Source organism: Micropterus dolomieu, linkage group LG20 (genome assembly GCF_021292245.1).
Source record: "Micropterus dolomieu isolate WLL.071019.BEF.003 ecotype Adirondacks linkage group LG20, ASM2129224v1, whole genome shotgun sequence".
Taxonomy (NCBI): Eukaryota; Metazoa; Chordata; class Actinopteri; order Centrarchiformes; family Centrarchidae; genus Micropterus; species Micropterus dolomieu.
Window position 1 is genome coordinate 4,908,774 of NC_060169.1, and position 25,429 is coordinate 4,934,202.

At 41.5% G+C, this 25,429-nt stretch overlaps 1 protein-coding gene across 1 annotated transcript in view; it reads left to right on the plus strand.

Moving 5' to 3' along the window:
* The first annotated feature begins 459 nt into the window (after positions 1-459).
* Positions 460-25,429, plus strand: part of mpped2a (metallophosphoesterase domain containing 2a) — a 67,817-nt gene continuing 42,847 nt past the window's right edge. The window contains exons 1-3 of the mRNA XM_046032643.1: positions 460-1,739; positions 2,682-2,958; positions 24,499-24,680. Coding sequence (XP_045888599.1) covers positions 2,846-2,958; positions 24,499-24,680 — 295 coding nt within the window. The 5' untranslated portion in view covers positions 460-1,739; positions 2,682-2,845. The remainder of the gene's footprint in view (positions 1,740-2,681; positions 2,959-24,498; positions 24,681-25,429) is intronic.

The following is a 25,429-nucleotide window of genomic DNA, read 5'->3' on the forward strand; positions in this document are numbered from 1 at the left end:
TCTCTCTCTCTCTCTCCCTGTTGTCTGTCAGTGTCTCTCTCCCTCCTCTCTCTCTCTCTCTCTCTCTCTCCCTCGCTCTCTTGTCTGGTTTCTTTCCACAGGAGCCAGCAGAGATCCCGCCGGGTCGAAGGTTCTGCCCTACCCGCCCAGACTGCCGCAACCCCCGGACGGCCGCGTACGAACCTGCCTGCTCCCCTGTTGCTACCGCATGGACCCGCGTCCCTCCGCCGCCGCCGCTGCTGCCGCCGCCGCCGCCGCCGCGTAGAGGGCGACCCCGACCCGACACTCTTTCTCCGGCCAGATTAAAAAAACGCACAAAAAACCCCACACGACGAAGGTAGAGCAACCTTTCCGCTTTGCTTTTGAGAACCGAGGAAGGAGGGAGGGTAGAGAGGGGAGACGGGGAGGAGAAAAAAAAAAGAAATTCCTGACACAAAGCCGTCGGTTAAAAGGTGGCTTGTCATTTACGAGGACGAGCGAGAGGTTAGCGCGGCGGTGCCGTGACACCGGCCACCTTTGGGTGTTTCTTTATTATTCCAGGAGCAAGAGTTCACGATCGCACGGACCTTTCTTTTTTGTGCACATTTCTGCAAGCGGCAGTGTTCAGAGCAAGCGGCGCATAGCACACACCGTGGTTATGCGTGGTATCAGAAAGGGTCAATTTATTTGCCTTTACCCCCTCTGCCTGCCGGAGTGATTTCTACTCGTGAAGTTAGCTACATGGCGTGTATCCGGGGCTCTGCGTGAATATTCACACACAGGACTGACACTGTGTGTGTGTGTGTGTGTGTGGTGCGAAGCCTGCATAATAAAAAAATCCACTGCCAGGGCAGGTTTTTAGCAGGCTAGGCTAGAGAGCTAGTTGCTGCTACTGTAGCCACAAGATAGAGACAGACAGGCGAGTTACAGCAACCCGACACACACACACACACACACATATATACTGCACACAGCGAGGAGCCCTTGGAGCATGCTGCACACAAATCCTAGTCCTTTAGTTTTTCGGCCTACATTTGCAAAAAAAAAAGCACATTTTCCAGAGAAGCAGTTCATGTTTTAGATTTTGCCTTGAGGGAAGCGATTTCTGAGGTGAAGTGTGTCTGACGGGGCAGCTTTTAATTGAAGTGATTTATTTTTTATTTTTTTGGGGGAAGGCCCAGGAAGATCTGCAGCAAGGATTCATTGGAGTTGGAACAATGTCATTTTAACTTTTGCAGTGTAAAAAGTCTCTTTTTTTTTTTTGTTGTTACAGGATTTGAGTTTACCCGCCTCTCTTTTCTAGGCTGGCATACATCTTTTCTGACTTAAATTTATTGCACATATCATAAGGAAGTTGCATCCGGCTGACCCAGAAAACATAAATCAATGCTTTTGTGAAAATAGGACAGTTTTGACTTTTCAATTGGGAGATTGTTTGCTTTAAGATATTCAGCAACTGGAGGTCACAGCAATTTTTTTTATTTATTTATTTTTACTCACTACTGCATCACCGGATTTAACCATCAATTGAACCCTGGAGCTGCTTATTACCCTCCAAAAAAACAAAAAAAAGACAGACTTGTTAAATTGAGGGCAATTTTTTTCCTTCCCCTCCTCCTCCTTCTCCTCCTTCCTCTTGTGCTCCTGGCTGCATCAGGAGGTCTGGTATAAAAAGCCAGTCAAGCCCACAGTGGCCACTTTACTGTCAGTCAGGGAGGTCAGACAGGAGGGAAGCTCAGGGTGCAAGGAGAAGAAGCCCGGTGAGTGACCTGCTGAAGATGCACTTGTTGTGCAGCAGTTTGGTTGATCTTACTTCCAGATTTTAAGGAGTGGAAAGTTGTTTTTTTTTTTTTTTTTTTTAAATCTGATTTATTGTCTTTATTGTGCATATGTAGCAGAGCAGTTGTCAGATTAATTGTTAATTTCTGAATTAGAGCACCGGGCCTGGATTAACAGAACTTTTGGTGTGCTTTTCGTGGCAGGGAACTGTTTATGCATGCATAATGAAGGATTTCTTGTTTTATTGAAGGCTTTGCAGCAATTTGATCACCACATGCAGCTTTTTTTTTTTTGCTTGGTTTAATTTCAATATGGGCAATTTCTGCAGTTATTTATTTTTTAGTTTGCATTTAAACCAACTGGGTTATGAGCAGCAGAGCAACGATTTAAAAATGTGCCATCCAGATTGCAAATTGTCACCTTAACAATCCAGTGTTTTAGTTTTTGAGGGATTTTTTGAGTTCTCATAACAAAATGCCATATTGTCTGAGAAGGTAGAATAAATCTGCTAATTATGCTGAAGTTGCCTCTCTGCGTTTTTCTAATTAGGATTTTATGAAGAGTGGTTTGATGAGCTGTTTCAATCTATTTCTTCCTAAATCAAATTGTGACACAGCTAAGAAAAACTGTTTTATACTCTATTGAACAAGCAAGAAAAGTCTGATTGCAGCATTCAGAATATTTGAATGTTGTTGATTTTTAATGAATAGAAAATGCACCTTCTTACTTGATGTGTGCTGTTTGTCTTTCCACTGCTTCAGCCCAGAGTCAAAGTCACCTGTTTTTGAAATATGTATACATTTATTCACAAAGGTTTTTACTTTATTCTCATGTAAAGCACCTTCCCAGCAGTGTATTCGGAGGTGGATGCGTGCCCTGTGGTCCTGTTTAAAGCAGCTGATGTGTGTCTCTTGTCGATGCAGGCTGCAGTGTGTCGTGGTCGGTCGGCTGGGTCGCTGCTGCTACTGCTGCTGCTGCTGCTGGGAGACTTCCTGGGCTTCTCGTGCGGCTCTGAAGGATGACCGCTGCACGGCTCGCTGCTGAATCCCGGTGAACGAACGGCGTCTCATGTCCAAACGGCGGAAGGATGGCTCATGGCAAAGTGACCATCACGGTGGACGAGTACAGCTCCAACCCCACACAGGCCTTCACACACTACAACATCAACCAGAGCCGCTTCCAACCTCCACACGTCCACATGTAAGTGCATGCAGTCACACACACGCACTGTGGATCACCTGCCATGAGCTAGTGAACTAAAATCAGCATTAAGAGTAATTTATTTTTTTTACCTGCCAAAATAAATTCATGTGTTTATTAAATGTGGCAACCTGCCTGTTTTCAATCTTAAACTAAATATGTCCATATAAATATATCTTGACTTATTTATTTTATCAAGATTTCATTCCCCTTTTTTTGTTTTGATGGTTTCAGACTTGCTTTTTACGAAGTTGTAAACTGATTTCAGAAGAATCAATAATCGAAGGAGGGGAGCATTTTGAGGCATTTTTAATTTTTGAGGTGCTACAGGAAGCCAATCACGAGCCTGTTTGGTGGAGGGTCCTTGTTTATACTTTGATTTAATTGGCTCAACATCAGAGGGTGTACGGTGGCCAACATGGGGCAAACTTTGAAAACAGGCAGAGACCAAAAAACTGCACAAACTACACTGTGCAACATTTGAGGAAATTAAATATTTGCATGTTTTTATACATATCTAAAAAGTTTGCAGTGAGTGTGGCAGGTGAGTCGAATTTAAAAACATGAAGCCATTTGCACAGTCACGCGCTGAAAGATTCTTGCTATCCGTGGTTCACACAGGTTTGAGAAAAAGCTTTTCTGACTCAGGAGGTTTTTTTTCTCCCTGCCGTGCTCCCCAGACGGCTCACCGCTGTTCCCTGTGGTCACTCTATGAGACGGTTATCGCTTGTGCCATGTTGTCATTGCGGTGCATGAACACTTTGTCCGCATTAGGGCGTTCTCTTTATTTATTTATCAGACCAGTTACTTAGCGTTGCTCTTGTCTAATGTGGTTACGCTCTGCCTCTCATTAGTGGGTCAGAGCGCTGTGACCCGTCAGCCCTCGCCACGCACACACTCATCAGAGCACCGTGTTTTATCTGTGGATAGATATTAACACAGAACTGCGTGTTTGCACGCTTTGTGTCTTCTCCCATTCACAGCAGTTTTGCGCTTAAAAGGTTTGTGACTGATTGTTGGTTGTGGTTACATGAACAGTGTGCTTGAGACATTTAATATTCTCGGAGAGGGTTTGGTAAAATGTTAACCTGTAGCAGGGACAGGAAGTGATTGAAGAAGAGTCTTGCATGTCCGCTCTTTACAGTATAGTGGATTTATTTATCACTTTCTTTGATTTTGTACTTTTATTGAACTCAGTTCTTCATTGAGGTCATTTTGGTTTGATTTAGATGCATGATTACTTCTGGAGAAAAGCTGACTCACATTCCTGCTGGCTTTTGATATTTCTCTTTGGCATTTTCCACATTTCAGGTACAACAAATAAGGAAAGAAGTATTTTTTGAAGCATGTTGGTGGTGCTTTAAAATGACTTAATTTAAGTTTTAGAAAGAAAATAGAGCCATGCACTAACTATGTAAGTGCCATTGTAGTCTTTGTTATAGACAGATTTGAAAGTTATGTAAATACAACACTGCAGTCCTCCAGCTCTGACATGTAATTATATTGTTGAGGGTAAAAACACAGTAAAACTCATGGCTTATTTCCATTGTTAGAAAGCAAAAATGGTACTGTAATTCCGCATGTTGTGAAGTCAGGTTTAAAAGTGACTTTTTAACAACCATTTCTTAACCACAGATTGATGAGTTGCTGCTGCATCTCTCCTTGCACAATGATTGCAATCTCTGATCAGATTGAAATTAAATATAAGACTGAAGTTAATGTAGGCAAAATCCTAAATTGTGTCCGCTTGTTTAATTGACATAAATTGCATCTGATTAAATCAAAGAAGACACTGTAAAGTGTTTTTACTTTCGTCCTGAGCGGCGGTCAGGTTGCAGGTTATGTTCTCAGAGCATTGTGTTACATTGAGGTGGAAGGGAAGTGGTGTCTATATCAAGTTAAACTAGGGCTGAATAAAAATCTAATTGCAGGTATTTTGACAGATATTGCGATATGAGTCACAATTTTAGTGGGAAAAGGAATCTTTGCATTTTATTTTCTCTGAAAAAATAAGAATTTGGTACAAACAGCGGCAAAAACAAACAAGCGTGTTCCCTTACATCTGGAGAAAATTATTTGTTTGCCAGGTCGTCCTTCTATCAACACAATGCTTAATTGAAAATGGTATGTTGTGACACATTTTATAATTACAATACAATAAAAATTGCACCTCCTGCGATTTGGATATTGCACGTGTCCATATTGCGATTTCGATAATAATTCGATTAATTGTTTAGCCATAAGTTGAACCAGCCAGCAGGGTTGACACGCAGAACAGGAGTTTATTTTACATGACGTGCGAGAAACTGAGATCATGCAGATAAATAAACATCATAAAGGAGATCGGTGCAGACGTAAGAGCTGAAAAGGAGAAGTCAACCAGTTGTGCTCCCTCACTTTGAGGAGCAACAACATCTGGCAAATGAGTGTTCTTTTTTTTTTCTTCTTTTTTTTTTTTTTTATTTACCTCAAACATTCAGATTCCCACAGTTCTGTCTGTATAATCATGTTCATGTAAACAGGATTATTTTGGGGAGGAATTATGGAAATCGTGTAAACAGCTGAATGTGACTCTTACCTTCCTTCTGGTATTGGCAGTGTTCACGTTATTGTGCCACTGTGTTGTTTTGGGATTCCTCAGCTGTGAGCAGGGCTGCCAGCAGAACAAGCGTCGGTGAATGTGGAAGGGGAGACGAGGTCACCTAGCAGTTTGTGTTACGTCAGTCCATTTTAATGGTTGACAAAGGCGGCAATAAATCAGGCCAAATGCTTCAATATGAATCAAGGTTAACGTGCAAGACAGCGCAGGATTCACCAGTTTCTTGTTTGATGTTTGAAGAGGCTCCCTCAATTTGTTCCTGTTTGACAAGGACAATAATAAATGGTACAAACAATATTTTCAGGAGTGAAAACATGACAGAATGACCTCTGCAAGGTTCCATTTTTACTGAAATTTCACTGCTTATTTTTTGATTTATTATTATTTTATGCTTCTGTGATTGACGTTGACAGGATTTGTTTTCAGTTCCTTGGGAAGTCTTTGTATGGTTCATGTCTGCCTTCTTGGTTCTGCAGAATTTCGTCAGTTGACCATAGGCAAAGGTTAGTCGGAGAAGCAGCAGAGAAACCTTATGTTACACCATTTTGTATGGTAAATCCACTGAAACGGACCAGAGCGAGCTGACAGGCAGGTTAGCGACTTTATCCTGCCAGTTTCTGTCTTTACAAAGACAAGTGTTGCAGTATGAGAGTCCTACCTGAAGAGAGGCTGTGAAGTCTTCATGTTGCGCGATACGAGCACCACATACAACATTATTGAATTATGGTTAGTTGGATTATATTCACAGAAAGTATAAAACACATTACATGTGTCCATTAAAAGTAAATTTTACTTTACCAGACCCTCACAGGCCTCGGACCCACCCACTATAGTCTCTCCAAATCCCATGGGAAACACTGAGTAAAAAGCACATTTTGACTATTTTAATTTAGAAGTAAAAAAGAAAAAATAAATGGGGGGGGGGGGGGGGGGGGGGGGGGATGTGAAAAACCTTGTTCGGTATTCAGGAAAGTTTTTCATTATATTCGGCCTCGGCCAAGAATTTTTTTTTCGTTGCATCCCTAGTAAAAAAGTGTGTATTAAGAGTCAGACAGCTGGAGTGAAAACAGGATTTTCTTGCTTCTGCTGGTCTGAGAAACAGCAATGAAAAATGAAACCGTGACCGGGTGTTTAAGGTGAAGAAATGCAGTCAAACCTCATGAAACTTTTAAGAAATCAATATGTTTATCTAAATAATAAAGTATAATTTTCTTTATTTTCTGCCCGTATTCTACGGTCCTGCTGGTTCTTACCATTTTCGCTGTTGTAGTTTTTGGAGGTGAAGCCCCGGTAGGAAGGGGATGTGTTGAAGATGTGGGGCCTCTCAGTAGATATGTGTTTGGATAAATACATTAGGCTGTTTCCTGGCTTCCACAGAGCCTGCAGTGTTTTACCCTGCCATTCTTACACACTGGGAACCCTGGGATCACACACACGCATACATACTCACTCTTATAAGCCCATCCCCCCGCTATGTTTAACTGCTTATAGAATACGACCTCTGTTCTGGGAAAGTAAAGGCTTGTTTAGATTTGAGAGATAATCATCCGACTTGCTTGGGGGTTCTCTTTCACTGCATCCACAGTATGTGGACATAAATAAAGTTGTTGCTTCTCTGAAAGCAAAGAAGGAAAAAAAAAACTCAAGCGAGGGGATAGCCTGCCTTTTGAAATACAATCCCTGCTCTAATGTCTCCCCCCCCCCAAGACAGAATATTTAGATTTCTGTGATGGAGTACAGCAGTGCCTTTTGTGTGGTGTGGAAGGTATCGCTCTCTGAACCACATATGAAAACATGCATGTAGAGCGTGTACACATACTCATGTACTCAGACCGACAAGCACACACCGACACACACAGTCGGTGGCAGATGTAGGCTAATGCTCAGGAACGTGACCCTGAAGTCAATGTGGGCTTTCTTCGGAGCATGGGACGTCTCTCTCTGTCTGTGAGTGAGCGACAAACTCAGTCCAGCCCTGTTTGTGTCTGGTTTATTTTTCTGCGTCGTCTGTGTTTTTGTTTTTTTTGTTTTTTTTTTTTCTTTCTTTCCTCGGCCCCCTCATCATCGTCTCGTGAAATGAAATGCTCAGCAACTTGGAACATATGCTTCGAGTTGGGACACTAATGGTTTCAAATCCAATTTGAGCAGGATCTGGGCCAGACTGCAGGGAAGGCCAGACACACAGACGCAGACAGACTGACAGACTATAGACTGAAGATCTGTGGGTGATTTTTCTGAGTCCTTAAATAGTCTGAGAAAGTCTTGAATTTGACGACTTAAGACTTGTCTCAAATTATGTTTTTTGAACTAAGGAAAAAAGTTTCAGCCAAATCATATCTATAATATTTTGATACACACAGTTGAACCTAATTGCTCCTAAAATTAAATTTCCTGGGGCCGTATTCTCAAAGCTTCAGAAAATCAGTTTTCAAGGAATAGAGCTGCAAATAATGATTATTTTAGTTTTTTTTTTCTTTTCTTCAATTAATTGTCTAAACAAGGTAAGAAAAACTGTAAAAAGCTGCCATCATAATATATTACAGCCCAAGGTGACGTTAAAATTGAAAGATATTCAATTTGCAATGATAGCAAACATAGAAAAGCAGCAAATCGTCAAGTTTGAGAAGATGGAAAGTTGCGCATTTTTCTTTTAATAAATAACAATCAATTTTCAAACTTTTCTGCAATTTATTTTTAATCGGCACATATCTTTTGTAAAAGTAATTAGGTAGGTATTTTAGAGTTTTTGCTAAAATGAAATATTGTTCAAAGTGTGTAGAACTTAGGGACCTGCCATGGTAGTGTCTTTAACAGAAGGAAATGGCTGCATGAAGCAGTTGAGGGAGGACAGTGATCCAAAGTTGATCAAGTGCACCATGACAGACTTTGTAGGGACGATGCAGTTTCTTGATCGCAGATGTGTTTGCAATTCTCACTCGCTGAGTTAACTGCATTACGCCATTAACACCTTTTTAGAGTGTTATTTTATTTAATTTCCACCGGATGTGCGCACCATGCAGGCCAACAGAACAGAGTCGGTGGAGAAAGCCGAAAGCTGCCAGGGTCCGTGATTGGAGACGACCTGAGGGGAAGCAACCTGGACCACCAAGTTGTCGTCCATTCCTCGCTCAGAGTTTTTCTTAATGGCACCTTAATTGGGACTCTGCTGAGTTAAGAGCTGTCGGAGTATTATGTTCATTTTAGTTTCACAGTCTGCCTGCTTTTGACATCAGCTTGTTTTTGTATTTCAGGTTTTAAATTGGTCTGAAGTTCAATTCCAAGTTTTGTCAACAGGGTGCAAAGCAAATATATCCATCTTTGGAAAAGCTACAGAAGTCCTGTGCTGCTATAGTGACACTGGGATCTAAATTTGTAGTAATAGTTTCCATAAGAGCAGGGACATTTTTTCAATTTTTCCAAAAAGTTCCAATACTGGTGCTAATTACATATCATACCTTAGTTTAGGTACCAATACCAAAACAACTTTTTACAACTCCTCACTTTGAGGAATTTTTCTACAAAACCCTTTTTTCTCAAATGCACTAGTGTTGAAATCTGTCTTAATACAAAGCAACTGTACAAGAACGTAACCTAAATTAAATACAGTTCAATTACCAAAATTTAAGATTGTATTAAATTTAAGTGAATAACACTAAGAATCATTCAGTACTTCAGTTTTTGATGCTTTGTGCTAGGGCTACAACTAACGATTATGTTAATTGTCGATAAACCTGTCAATTATTTTCTTAATCAGATGTTTGGCCCATAAAATATCAGTGTTTCCCACAGATGACATCCTGAAATGTCTAGTTTTGACCACAACGCAAACATATTCAGATTACTGTCATCGAGGAGTAGAGGAACCAGAAAATTCACATTCACATTTTAAGATTGATTATCAAAATAGTTGCAGATTGATTTAATAGTTGACAACTAATTGATTAATCGCTGCAGCTACAGACACATTTCGGCTGATATTTGGAAATAGTTGGGGTGAGTTTACGTTTCTCCATTTAGCTGACGCTTTTTATCCAAAGCGACTTACAGTTGCTATATATGTCCTCTGGAGCAACTAGGGGTTAAGTGTCTTGCTCAGGGACACAGTGGTGTATCACAGTGGATTTGAACCTGGGTCTCTCACACCAAAGTCTTGTGTTTTATCCACTGCTCCATCATCACCCCCGGGTGAATATGTTTTGACGGGATTTCTCTTGAAAAGGGCCTGAAGACAAAATGGTGGCACTTGGATATTACCCAAACAAATGTTGCAAAGTGCAGTGGAGCCATTTCCTCTGCCTGGTCAGTTATTTTCAATATCGGGAGTCGATTATCACTCTTGAACCATACCCACCTACCCCGCGTAAAAAGATGAGCAGTGTTGAACCCATGTTCAGGTTACTTTCACCAATAAGAGTGAACATTGCATTAAATACAGACTGTCTGGAACAATGAGAGCCAATCAAAAATTAGTATTTTCTGTGGCACAGAGATTATGCTGCATCCCGAAAGCTTGGTGAGATTTTGGAGAACACAGTGCTTAAATGTTCTTTTTCTTTTCAGGCGTTTGTTTACGCTATATAAAACATCAGTTACTCCAGACACCTCAACTCAATACATTAACTTTAATACTGGGAATTGGAAATTCTTTAAACCCACCCTCTCGAGGGGGGGAAAAAAAATTTCCACATTTAACAAACTCCTTCTCCTCCAGATGCCTTGTTAATTATTCCCGTCCTCTGAATAATTGAGGAGCTTGTAAGTATGAATCATTTAATGACGCAGCTGCCTGCATCCATGCACGTAGATTTTCTGACACAAGCTGGTGAGGAAACGGCAGCAGAGGAACACAGCCTTCACACGTTCGTTTTAATACCGTCCTGGTTTTTATTAATAAACTCCTTGAGAATTTTTTATGTGCCGTTTTTTCCTTTTCTTAATATAGTGGAACAGTGCTGTAAATGTTGTCGAGGAAATTATGATTTTATAGGACGTGTTGCTGCACAGCGAGAAGAGAAGCCCCAGTTTCACAGCTGATACTGTTTTATGCATGTACACAATGAAAACAGTTTAGAAGTCTCCTTTTTAATGAGTTTGTGTACTGGTCTTAACGCTCGACACGTTGAGTCACGTGACAGTGAGCAGGTCGCGGTGCTCAGATGAAAATTAAACAGGACATTTCCATCTCTGTGTTGGTAATAGTAGCTTTACTCCTCGTGTAACTCCATTTTCGACACAAAATGGACTACTCGAGAGGGGACCCTGTGTCTTTTCTTGTATCATGTTGTGGATAAACAAGTTCAACCTTGTTTGTGCAAACCCCTCAGCAGCGGGGGTTGAAATCAAAAGATGTAAATGCTCAGATAATTGGCAATTTAATTGTGAAAAGATTTGACCTTCAAACTGAAATGTGGACATTTCAAAAAAAAAAAATTATTTTTGAAAACCTCAGAAGTGTCAGTTTTTTTTTTCACCCTCTCCTCCAGCGTTAGTTGCATCTTAATAGATCTTCAATAGAAACACAAACAAGGAAAAACAAAATGTTCCTCCTTTTAAAGTTCCAGGATCAGTGTTTGCTTAATGTTTTGCTGTCTGAGTTTTTTGAGGTGAACCAGTCTTTTGGGACGACGAAGCTCTGCTGTGTTTCCACTCCCTCCACTTCTTTTCTCCTTTTTACTAAATATTGTCATCACAACTATAAATAACATTTGTCTAGGTTTCGAGAAACATAACTATTTAATTTAGTGTCTGAGCTCAGACATTTGTTTTTCTTTTATTGCGGTGTTTCTTAAAGTAGCAGCAGATACAAAGTCAAAAGGTCTTCACTGGGACTTTTGTGTAATTGTTACAATACAGTTTGTGGTGCAGCTACAGCCTCAAAGTAAACTCCATGCAGGGTCTGTTCTTGTTTGTGGTCATCTGGTTTAAAACCAAAGTGTCTCCAGATGACAGATGATGATCCCCTTTATGAACTATTTTGTTCTAACCTTTGTCTCATCTGTTTAGTTTTTTTTTTGGTAGCTTGTTGCTCTTAATACTTTGTGCGAGGTTTCTCTGCTGTTACTCCACCTCTGTGCTTGTTTGGGTCACGTGGTTCTGATTGGTCATTTGTAAAGGAAACACTGTTCTAGCCTGGTTCCAGACCTTTAAATCCATATCTTTGACTGTTTTTCATTGATTCAAATAGGTACATCTTCATGCTAGGGATGCACCGAAATGAAAATTCTTGGCCAAAACCGAAACCACATATCTATTAAACTTATTTCTGTACTGTATAGACACCTTATTTTGAAAACCGGACGTTGTCACATGTGTATCCTCGCGCTAAATGAATCAAGTCCGACCCAATTTGATAAATAATGTTGTATGTGGTGCACTTATCGCGCAACATGAAGACTTCACAGCCTCTCTTCAGGTTCACTGCAACACTTGTGTTTGTAAAGACAGAAACTGACAGGATAAAGTCGCTAACCTGCCTGTCAGCTCGCTCTGGTCCGTTTCAGTGGATTTACCGTAAAGGCTTGAATAGGTGTGCACTCCAAGCGTAGGTGCGGCTAGCTTAATCGCCTTCTCAGAAACAAGTGATAGAAACACTCAAAGCGGGTCAGACCTCAGATGGAGTGGATGTGCTAAGAGACAATTCAGCAGAACAGTGTCTGCGTCTTTCTCGGACACCGACATGTCAACGTTTCGGTCAATTGTTCGGTAAAATTTATTTGGTATTTTGACTTATTAGGCCAAACGCCAAAAGTGCATCCACCCCTTGCTATTTTCGGCTGATTAATTTGGGTGGCCGATCATTCAGTGCATCCCTACTTCCTGCTCCAGAATCCGTTCCAAAACAGATAATGGTGACAAGTGTGGATGGGAGAGATGCTCTATACAAGCAAGTATAAGTCAACATTCACATATAATAACTCTTAACTCGACATGTTTCCTTGGTCAGTATAACGAACGTTCAGTTAAACTAGCAACCGCTATCACTTGGACCGAAGATAATGTCATCGGGACGGACACGTTGGACTATGAGAGCAAAACTACCCCCTTTCCCAAACAGAAAACTCTCAACATGAACACAATGTCAGCCTGAATAATGAAGTGAAAACGAAATAGCATTTCAGTCTGATTGTCAGGCTGTTGATGTACAACAATAGGACTGTTCAGGAATTGAAAACGCCTCGGTAGCCTTGATTATAAATCAATGTCGCGTAGAAAAAAATTGTTCCAATTAATAGTGTAGCCTCATGTTTACCTCTCACCTCGCCATCCCTTATTCTGTTTTCCTCCCAACACAGTTTGTGGAGGAGCAGCAGTCAGGCTTCAGCTCTCCTGAGAACAAAGAGCCAGTCCCATTTTGTGGGTTTTTTTTGTTTCCGTCAGCCTGCCGCTGCTCGCTGGCAGGAGTGGAGGGGCTTTTGTAACAGGAGAACCCTTGATTAAGTTCCCTCTCCACCCCTGACCTGCTGCTGGAGCCCGGCGGGACGGTGGTGCTGGTGGAGTTGATGGTGGAGGAGGGGGTTAAGTGACAGTTGACATTGGACAGGTCTGCTGTTTTTGAGATTGAAGGCCTTTTGATGTCTTTGAGATTTTGGCCTCTGAGCCCCGGAGCCTGGCATCGCAGGGCACGATCTCCTCCTGATGATGTCACTTCCCCGCTGACATGAAATGGAGCTAAAGCTGCCCGAGCCTGCAACTTCTCAATGTGACAAGTCCTCCATTTATGCAGTTTAAAGTGTGTTTAGTTTGCATTTACTGGTAATTAGCGTTTTGTTTATAATACACGTGGCTCATTTCAAAAGTCGTGTTATTTCTTTTACGTAGCACGTCATGGAAGATTGCACGCTAAATGTTCTTTTTCTTTTCTGTAAGGTGTGAACGCATCCTACATTCTGAGGTGGAGATACATCCTTTAATTTTCCCTGTGAACGACCAGAGAGACAGAACAATGTTGAATTTTTGTCATTCTGGTTTTTCATGTTAAAAAGCAGTGTTTCTCCAACACTGTGCTGCGAACACAGGACGCTGCGAGCCATAGCTGCTGCTAACATCTGCTTAGCTTGTTTCTGTGATAACTTAAGATCCAGACATCCAATCACTAAAATCGTTCACCGTAGTAAAATGCATAGTTAAAAATCTTGGATCTTTCAAAAGGAAAAAAATGTGGCGCAACACTTGAGTACAATTATGCCAGCTTCTGGCAGACAACAACAACGCTGACCCAAGCGCAAAGGATATGACACCACTGAATAGCAACCAAAGGAAACCCTCTGTTACCTTGACTAAAATTACGTATTTCTCTGGGTTTTTCAAAATTGTTGGAAACATCTGGGATAATGTTAGATAGGTGTTGTCATTTTTCGACATTTTAATGCAGAAAAGTTGCATAATATATCTTTTAACAGACGCAGCAGCTTAATGTTTTATCTGCAGATGTAATTTGCACATTGAATTGTTATGTCAGGAGACCTGTTACTGTCAGGTGCAGTACCGAGCTCGCCGACCGTCGGGCTGTGATCGGGGGTAAATCGGAGACAGATTGGCACTCGCCAGACGTTGTGTGAACTACTCAACGACGCATCAAAACGGCTCGCCGATGCCAGCCGACTGCTCCAGATATCCAATATGCTAAATATCTGCAGGAGTCTGCCGACACGACAGCCACATCCAGCCAGGGAGAGCATACAGGCCATATTTCACTACAAAACACTTTTTACTCACCTCCAACTCTTAAGTTGTCACCACAACTTAAAGTCTGAACACAAGCAGCTGTACAAGAACTTTGACTAATAAGGTGGTCCAGATCTGTTTGATTTTAAGAATATTTAATTTAAAGAATTTGACCAGGCATTCGTTGCTTAAGCGTATATATTTACACACATTTTTTTTGTAGTTTCTGATTGGTACCAAAACAGTAATGAGCGATAACTTTTACTTGACGCTTTGCTTGAAGCGGTCATGCTTTCTTTTGTTTCTTTTTTTCATGTGTACTCCATCTTTTGTGAGTGGTGGTGTCTGTTCAGGTGAACACTACTCCACAAGGTTCTTCTCTCAGCAGTCTGCTGGTTGGAGTTTGGCCCCGGGGGCCACATAGAGCCCGTCTCCTCAGCCTTCCTCCCATCAGCCCTGCAGCCAGGCAGACTGTCAGCAGCACAATTAAGGGCTGTGCCGTAATGAAAGGGGCATTAGCAGAAGCAATTTATTTCCCAGCGCAGCGCCGGAAGGTTTCTGTGGTGCTGATATTCCAGCGCAGGCTTTGTGTGCCTTACTCTGCCATTATGGGAGGGATGAGGAGGACGCACCCTGCCTGAACAAATGCACTAAAGGGGGAGAAAGGGGGGAGGGCATCAAAGCAAAAGACCATTATTCATCGTTCTTTAAAAATCACTTCTTATTTAAATATTTTTTTTACAGTGTACTTGTCATTTTTTCCCTTCCCCTTGTGAATTTCCATCATTCAGCATCTATATTCTGTTTGTGCTTTTGACCGTTTTTTCCTGTTGGGTTTTCTTGTTTGCTTGTTCTTGTCTCCCACCTTTGCCTCTTTCTCCACTCCCTTGTGCACCCACCCCCACCTACACCACCCTCCTCTCTGTTATTCCTGTGTTCATTTTGTTCCTCTGAAGTTTATTGAATTAGCGCAGACAGCTGAAATGCAGAAGATAAGAGAGGCGCTCTCTCTGCTCCTCTCAGAGAAATGGTATTGCACTGTCGATGAGCGAGCTGTGGGTTTGTGTGTGTGTGTGTGTGTGTGTGTGTGTCTATTGGAGGGGGAGGGGAAGGGGAACTGATGCAGAGGTTACAGACTGAGGAAATGGGGAGAATTGTGTTTTGATGTTTCTCCTGAAAGCGCGATAAAGACAGTGTGAGCTTAGTTGAAGAGCAGTAGCTATTTTGTCCTCAGTTCTTCTGCGATTGTATTTTAAATTTACTGTTCTTGTAGTGTAGTAGATCAGATTTTCTTAGTCTTTGACAAGGAGGCGGCCAAGTACAGAGGTCCATTAACAGTCATTTATCAGCTGGTGTGATTTGTCTAGAAATCGTCCTCTTCCTGTCAGCACACCCTGCTCAGTTCAGTAAGACTTTAAATCACAATTAAACTAACTTTTGTGATTAATTGTCCACATTATAATATTTGGCATCGACTATCAAACAGGTTAAAAATACATAAAAATAAAAAGTAATTTTCTCTGTTTTATACGACAGTTCAATTAGTTTTTCTCCTGGGCCCTTTAAAAATTAAGACAAAGAAAATCTGCAAATCCTCATATTTAAGAAACTGGAACCAGATAGTGTTTTTTTTGGCTTTTTGCTTGTTAAATGACTTGTTGATATATTTTCTGTTTAATAAATTCATCATGCTACCAGAAGCAAACTCAACATTTCCAGACAGTAATTCCATCACACAGTTTCCCCTTTCTTTAAAAACTGTGGTTGTGTATTTTGTGGATTATTAACGCTGCTGCATGTGAGTTCTGTTTGTCTTTGATGTAGCACACAAACAAAAACTCACTCACTGTGGAGTCGGATTGATTCGAGCTTTTGATATCCTGTGATCCAGTTAAGCCTAGTTCACACTACACCATTTTGTAGCCTGATTTGCCGCTCGGCGGTCGCCAGTCGTTATGTGTGAACTACACAACGACGCATCAAAACGGCTCCCCGACCCATTTCTGACACATCGCCGACGTCTGCCAGATATCTAGCACGCCAAATATCTGGAGGAGACGGCCGACTCGACATCCACATCCAGCCAATGATAGCAGGCAGCTACTTTTTCATCGCAAAACACTTTTAACTCCCCTCCAGCTCCCTCTGTAGCTCAGACAATCCCTGCTACCTGCGTGTGCTAATCCATTATTTCACCCAGATTCTTTGTCTTTATAATTGCTATCTTTATAATAACAAACAACAGCTGTTTCATGTGTAGGTTAGCGTCATTCCTGTTTCACATTTCACTTGTGTTTTCTTGCCAAAACGTGGTTTGGAAACGAGCGTCGGGTGACAGAGTCCTCGTCAGCTCTTGTAGTGTGTGTGACCCCCTGTCACACACACTACAACGACTTCAAGACTCCCGTCACAAGACGGCAAGTTGTGTAGTGTGAACAGCACGGTCATCGGGCGACGCTGAAAGTCATATAGTCTGCACAAGCCTTAAGTGCGCAAGTCCTGATTTTGTGTTTCATGCTTGGGCAGGTCCGCTTTAGTTGACTAGCACTCTATATCCGCATTTCCCCTTTGACCCTGGAGTTTTCGGTGACTATGTCCCCGCTGGTGGCCTTATTGATGAGAAGTCATTAACAGGACGACTCCATTAACAATGAAGGAGCAGGAAAGAGAGATTAGGAGGAGCTGGAGGCTAATCCTTCGGCAGGAGGTGGTGGCAGATATAAAATGGACAGAAACCCGGGCTGGGCTGTGATTGACATGTGTTTCTGTCTGAGACAAGTGTGCAGCTCAGAGGTCGTTGACCCCATTAACCCTGCCAGGACTTTGGTGGTCAGAATAGTGTACCCAGTCTTAATATAATACACTACTCATAAAGTTTAGTGGACATAGTTTTCTTTTGATCTTCGACTATTTTTCATGATTTCTTTTTGTTCCTGTTAAAGGAATAGTTCGGGATATTTTTTTAGTTACCTGCAGTAGCTGGCGGTCAGCACGTCCCCAGTTGGGAGAAGCAGAGAGTTGTACCGGCACAGAAGCTAAGCAACGTACTGCTGTGGACGGGGTCAGCTGCAAAACATATTTTAGCCACCTTAAAAGAAGGCCCACTGACAAATATCCATATCTCTTCAAGTGTACACTATATTTAGAAAATCTTCATTGATTTAACTTGCAGACGGCCATTTCCCTTATACAGCGTGTAGCCAAGATGTGCTTATGCGTAGGAATACACAAGTACTAGGGTTGAGAAAGTTCCAAAGGACATGGCTGTCCTTTAATTAAAGCAACTCTCTGCTTCTCCAAACTGGGGACTTTGTGAGCGCCGTCTGCTGCAGGTAATACACTGACTATGGATTAGTACCTCATACAACAAAAATACCAAACTATCCCTTTAAGGGGAATCTTAATTCTACAGCATGCAGTGATATTTTGGACGATAATGTGCTGCCAACTTTGTGGCAACAGTTTGGGGAAGTCCCTTTCTTATTTCAACATGACTGTGTTCTTGTGAACAAAGAAAGAAATGGTTTGGATGTGGAAGAACTTTACTGGCCTGCACAGAGCTCTGAGCTCAACACCTTTGGGATGAAGTGGAAAGCCGAACCAGAGCCAACCCATACCAAACCAACATAAGTGGTAGAACTCACTAATGTTCTCGTGACTAAAGGGGAGGAAATCCCTGCAGCAGGTTCCAGCATCTCTCAGAAGACTGGAAGCTGTTATAGCAACATATTAATGTCCGTTGTTTTGGAATAACATATGGGTGTAATGTTCAGGTGTTCACATTCTTTCAACGTTTGTTCATGTACTTTTGGCCGTGTAGTGTGTGTCTGTGTGTATACAAAATCCTGTGGAGCTACAGTTATATTAATTATATACATTATATATTATTTATAGCTGTTTCACAGTATGATGGAGTGCGGGATAACACGGTTTCTATAATTTAAAACTATTTTTCTCTTTTTCCAAACATAACAACATAATTGTGTCTGCAGATTAGTCACAACAATCACATTCGACATTCAAGTCAGCTTGTCAAAATAATGGCATTGATATTAAATACTTAACAGCCGAATGAATACATCTAAAGACAGCTGGATGTGAGTGGGCATGATTTCTGTCTGGATTGTTGTTTGTACTCCAAACAAGCTCTAATACAAAAGTTTATTTTTTATTCCTGGTAAAAAAAAAAAAAAAATGTGCTTAATTTAATTAATATGTAATCGGAATCGGCATTAATCAATGTTAAAATGACTTAAAGTTTACTCAGGACTTGCATATAGAATAGTAACAAAAAACATTACAGCGCTGACCTCAGCACACCCAAGCACATCCCTTTTAAAATTTTACAAGCTTCCAGTATAAGAGCTCAGTCTGTTGATGTGGACAGTGGAGGAAGACTTATTTGGATAGCTGTGCGGTCTCATCTACAAAATTTAGGATTTACAGTCTGATCTGCCTCCGTTTTTTACTTTCTGTCTTTAATAAAATAGTGGCTTTCTCTGATGAAATCATTAATTGCAATGATTCCTTTGGTCAGGTCTTATTTATACATTGAGGTAGACATGAAGTTATCCCTTGTAGTGATGGATCGCAGGGTTTAAATGGAACTTCTACGGAAATGTACTGTTTTGGATGCAGTGGGAGACTTTTCAGAAAAAAAACTTGAGGATGTGTTGTAATCAATCACAGTGATTATGTGGCTTCCTTAAAGAGCTTAGGCGAGTCAGAGACCGACATAGACGGCGACCTTCTTATCTGCTGCGAGTAAAGTGTCACGTTTGAAGAAGCAAGCTCAGGCTGCACTTTGACCCCGTTTACTTGTGTGTTTTTCCAAAAGGCCACGGAGCCAAGTGTGCTCAGTCAAAGTGAATATCCTCCTACAGACATCAGAGAGCACTCCTCCTTCCCTCCTTCTGTCCTTCTGTCTCTCCTGCGCTGATTTATACTTCTGCCGCTGTTGTTCTCTTCAATATTACACACAAAACCAGTTTTATTGAGTTTCACATTTACCTTTTTGTGGTTGATCTGCAGGCATTTTTGGGGCAAAGTCCCTCAAGCATGTCCATCTTACTTTAGCATTGATATTATAAATATGCTTATTTATGTGATTTACGGTCAGCTACAGTATCTTTTATTACATTACAACAGGTTAACAATCACCTCTTAATAAAATTATATTGAAGTGTTTCATTTTCAATTCACACAATTTGCCCTCTAACATTTGAATCTGAGGCTTCATGTAATAAAAATGACAACTTCACATGTTAAAGCCGCACAGAAACCTGGGATTATGTGAGGGGGGGGGGGGAGAACATGCAAAATGAAAAAGAATAATTTGTCTTTCATTTTGAGAGAGTAAATTTATTCATTTTTTTTGTTCCCAAATGTTGGAAGCTCCAGAAAAAATGCACTTTATGACCAAAGTGAAAATCAATGTTAAGTTGTGAAAGTACAATAATATAATTTTGTTTCCTAAAATGGTGACCGATAAATATGATTAACAATCGTGGGTTCAAGCAAAGGTGTTGAAGCTAATTTCTGCTGTAATGTTGCAGCTGTAGATGAGACGTTAATGCATTGAGGTTTCTCTGCTGAAAGATCAGACGTTTCTTCATCCAGCAGATATTTCTGCTGCCACAGACCTCGGTTTTGTGTCAGCTCCAATGTCATGGCAGATTTGAGAGTGTGCTCCTGCCCTCCTCGAGCACATTAGCATTTCTCCTTCCCCCCCCCCACTCTTTTCACTCCACAGTCTTCCCTCTGATGTCACGCTAAAGCTCAGACATGTTAACACGAACCTTCATGCTAACGCAGTTCAGTACGTCACTGGAGAATATTCTTTTACCTGCTGCCGGAGTGCAAGAAGCCTTTTTCATTTTCACTGTCTCCGTTTACATGAGATCAGAGGCCTCTGCTGCACTGCTGAACTCCTGTATATATTACTAATGAACCTTTGGATTGTTATACAGTCATATGTTAACAGGAAAGACAAGGGCCCCCTCTCTTTGTGTCTTTCTGTGAGACCTATGCAGCACTGTCATGAAGGTTTCTTGGCCCGGGCCTGCTCTAATTGATAGGGGCTGCTGGTATTTACTTACATTCTCAGGGTGGATTAAATCTCAAAGGAAAGGAGATGGAGGTTGTTTTTCTCCTGGCTTTGTTTTAATATGCACGAGTGTGTGTGTGTGTGTGTGTATTTGTGTGATTTGTCATCCCATGTGGTTCTGCATTCGTCCTTCCTTCATGACGAGAACTGTCGAATCTTGTAAAGCTGCATGACATCCAGGCACCACAGAGCACCAAATCTAATCACCAGCTACACTGCAATGTATGTGCTACTCTGCTGGGTTCACTTAATGGTTTGTGTGTGTGTGCATGTAGGAGCACAGAGACTTATTTACTACAAAACAGTCAATAGTAAATATAATTATCTCTGTAGCTAGTTTTTCATTTTGTTTAATATGGAGTCCCGGCCTGAGAAGTTACTGAGAAGCTCGCTCTGCTCCAGTGTCTCAGAGCAAAGCTGAGATCTCCCAGCTGAAACTGTGGAAGAGCTTTAAAGGAGGGACAGGACTGCTGACTGACTGTAGGCTACATATGGGAAAGTACAAGCCACAGGCAGCAGACTTGATTTTGATGTTGGTTTTGAAGTTTTGTAGTTGCAAACTGAAGGCTACACAGATGGCACACTGATGAAGATAGACTGAAATTACAAATTCTGTCTACTAGCCGTGCTCCGACTGATTGGAGGCTGATCAGTGTTCGTTGTTGTTGTTGTTGTTGTTGTTGTTGTTGTTGTTGTCTTCAAATTTACAGATCAGGAAAACAATCACAAATTAATAGAGAACAGAACAGCGTTCTCTTCTAACTGGAAATGGGTTTTGGAGGATACATTTTAGTTACAGATCCATAAGTTTGTCAGCTTATCAAACAACAAAAGTATTGTGTTGCTCTGGAAAGTTATCACAGAGGGTCGTTTTATCTTGTGTTGCTACAATTGCAAGGTAAAGAGTAGAAATATGGCATTCACATTAAGTCAAAGAATTTGTGCTTGCATATATCTGATTGGAAAATGCTGTGCCTCGCTGTATGACATCTCATTGGTTGCTGCTAAGGTGAAATTGTTTGTTTATTTTTTATTTGCCTCAGCCCTCTGCGTTGGCACCCCTACTGCATCAACTAAGTTGCGTCATTTAAATGTATGAGGGTGCTGCGTTTTTCAGGATGTGCTGTTTGTCTGAACATGGCCTAAACCAGCGTGTCAGTTTCAGGTTTTGAGCAGCCTCGTCTTGCCCCAAAGCTTCTGAATCATCCAGTTTTGCAGAGGCAGAAACAGCACCCTCCTTTTGGACTCAAGATGCAGCAAGTATGCAGCTGCTGCTGCAGACAGTGGCTACAGATCACAGATGGTGACTACAAGTGGTGGTTAGACCAAAAACCACAACAACAGATTCCAATTGAAATTTCATAACGTTTACTATAAATTACAAAATACAGACGGGTGACAAAAAGGAAAAAACATGTGGATGAGTAAATGAAGAAACATGAAAATTATCATTTGCTTTGGTCTTCTCAGTCACTAGATCTCAACATGTTTGAATAGCTACTGGAGTTTTGGGAGCAACGTGCTAGACGGCGCTCTCCAGCATCAGCATCACGGCACAAAATGAGGGAATAGCAAGTATGGTGTTCATCTCTCTAGTAGACTTCAAAGAGTTGGCAAATGTATGATAGGGGAATGATAGGGCACCTCATGATTCGAGTCGATTATGATTCAGAGCTGCGAAGCGATTATAAAACGATTATCGATGCATCTTGATATATAATTTGTTTCTTTGCTATATCTCTGGATAATTACTAAGCATTTCATTTTAGGATTAAAGTCCAAAAGAAACATCTCCTAATTGGCTTAAAAGGACTAGTTTGCATGACTAATTTACTTCACTAAACTCAGCTCCATGGTCCCTCATTTCTTTAACAACTAGTTGTCAGACTCAGAAAACAATTATCAGGATGTACAGTATGTATACAGGACAGAGCTGTACACCAGTTAAGTTTATGCTTGTACTTGATGTTCTCAACCCTTGGTCAGGTAAGTTAGTAATGACATACAGCTGAGCTAATTAATATTACCTCGTTACTAATTTAGCTAACGTTACATAACAGCCCAAACACGAAGTTGGGGAAACAACAGACTTTTATTAACGGACACACTGTGACCTACACTGCACGTTTACTACCAGACTGAAACTGCTAATGGTTTTCTCCGCTAACTTTCACCGTCATGTTCTGCCGCTCGCTCTCTCTGCTGCATTTCCGTGAGTTCCGCCCTTCCGTCACCCATTTGTATATCATGATAGAAGATTTTATCCAGATGGCCCACCCTTACCACAGATGTCTGATAGTAGACAGTGACTACAGATGGTGGCTGGACTACGGACTACATGCAGTGACCATCTTGCCCACTGTTGTCCTACCACTAACAAGACTTTACAGATGACTCTTTAACTCAAAAACAGAACAACAGATTCCTGGCTGGAAGTTTTCTCATGTCTAATATTCTAGGAAAACAGGAAAACTGCTCCCCCCCCGCCAGTCAGATTTCCTTTTGTTCAGATGTGCCTGTTTTCTCCATCTCTGTTAATGATGTCTTCTCTAGTCTGAAACCTTTTGATTTCATCTGCTTCTGTGGTAGGTTTGTGCACACAAGCGGGTTAACCGTGTGTGTGTTTGTGTGTGTGCGCGCTTGTCAGGTTGGAGATTGCAGCGTTGATTATGTGTCTGATGTTGTCGACAGTGACATCCCTTCTAATGAAATAATGGTCTCGTGGCAGAGTGCTGGAAGATTGCACATTGCAGACTTCAATTACAGACAAGATGATTTTTTTCTTTCTTTGCTTTCAGTCAGAAAAAAGTACAGGTTTTTCTTCCTTTTTAACAGACGTGCTGACATCGAACAAAAAGGCTAAAGAAAAGGCTTTTTCCGGCCAGACTTGGGTCTAAGTGTTTTTCTTTAGATAATGGATAGAAAGGACATGGCATGCTTTAATTCACCGGCTCTTTAGCCAATCTGATGCCACAAAACAGCCATTGCCCTCCTTGTGTGCACAAAATCAACCAGAGCGCTGGTTGTTTTTCAGCACACACTACACATTTTCACTGTTGTAATGTCTCCTCTTTTCTTTGAGATGCATTTTTCTCTGCTGCACGCATTATTCTTTGTACCATGTAATTTATTTTGCACAACAAATGATCTTTTAAGGTTCCAGTTTTCAGCTGTGCCCCTTTGGCTGTCTGGTATGAAATTAGCATATATTCCTAAAAATATGCTTGGGGATTGAGTACACCTTTTTAAAATGTCACAAAGAGGGAAAAGGGCCCTCTTTGAATTGCAGCTCTTTTTAAAGAGAATAATGTTACACATTATAAAATAACTAAATAAAACCAAGGGCAGACGTCTCATGAATAAGTGGAAAATTCAATTGCTTGCAAGATCAGTTGAATTTGGTCTTTTTGTCGGTGATGATGGAATCAAACCTACTTGACTGTTGGCAGTGTCATTTAACAGTTAAGAAATTGGTTTCTTAGATCTTTAAGATTGATAGCATGAAGCTGTGCAGCGTGGGCAGCCATCTGGATAATGAGAGAGTCACAGCTAAGTTGCCAAAGACATTTTTAACAGACAGTAAAATGTATGCAAACTACAATATTCACAAATTGTGTCGACAACTTCTGAAAGTGAGGGTAAACCCCGCAATTCCTCCAAAGAATGAACGGCAGCACTTCGTCTTTTGAGGGAGGAAAACAAGCCACGGAAATGAAAGGGGGGGGGTGTCCTTACACAATCAACACACACACAGTCTGAACTTGGGCTGGACAACAAACTGAATTGAGTTCAGTGAAACTGAGTAAAACTCGAACCCAGCGATGCATAATTTACTGATATTACAGTTATTTCTATAGTTTTTTCCAGTTTGTTTTCTAAACTTTAATTGATAACGACGGCAAAGAGGGACGGGCAACATGGGGTGGAAGAGGGGCCATGCCGTGCAGCAATGTTGCGATCACATGATGTGCATCTTAACCACAAGGGTACCTGGATGCCCCATATTACAGTTTTCAATAAATACGCTAGAAGCCGCCACTGATGAATTGCAGAATACTTTTGGTATCGGTCTCATTATTGAGGTAAATGTGTTTGTTATGACCTAGAGTTTAGGGCATAATTCTCAGCCCCATTCTCAACAGCTCTCCCTCTGTGTCTCTTGTCATTTCAGGGTGGACCCTATTCCTTACGACACTCCCAAGCCAGCAGGACACACCAGGTTCGTATGTGTGTCAGACACACACTCGCGTACAGACGGCATCCAGATGCCCTACGGCGACGTGCTGCTGCACATGGGTGACTTCACCGAGCTGGGCCTGCCCTCCGAGGTTAAGAAGTTCAACGACTGGCTAGGTACTAAGCTCCTTCAGCCACACGTTCATCCGCACTCTGCTGGACACATGCATTGTTTACACGGTGACACAAAACTGTCATGCACAGGCTCTCGTGAGCAGGGGGACAGGCGAGGGCACGAGACATGTTGCATAAATAACCAGTAACTGGACCACACAATGACTCCCCTCCCTATCCCCTGTTGACCCCACAACTGCTGTGCTAAAGTGTCCAGTTTAACCCTTGCGACCTAACACCCTGGCTCAGTTACCCTTTGACCTCTCCCTCTGGCCCCAGCTTGTGGGTGGGAGCACTGGGCTTTGAGTGAATGAGTGTTTGGGGGGGGGGCCTCTAGGCTCTAGACCCTTCAGGCGAGAGACTAGGAAGGGTCTCATTTTTGTCCCACTAATGCAGTCATGTTTCACACACACATCTCACCGAGTGCATAAATCAATAAGTGCCACCCACCACACCGGCCTGTAGATTTTATTTTATTTATTTTTTTGTCTATGCTTCAATTGTTTGTATTTGCCAGTTCATCAGCCCTCAGCATGTGAGACAAAACAACATCCTGAAATTTAATGGTTGGAGCAAAGAATCTAAAAGTCATTCTAAATAACTGAATGCAAAACAAAAGGCATTTTAGAGACACTGGAGGAAATTACCGGAAGAACTGGAGTTTCTGGTGGGTTCTGAAATCAGTCAGAAGACGAGCTGTCACGCAAACACACAGCTAGCATCATGCACACAAAACTGGTGTGCATGATGCT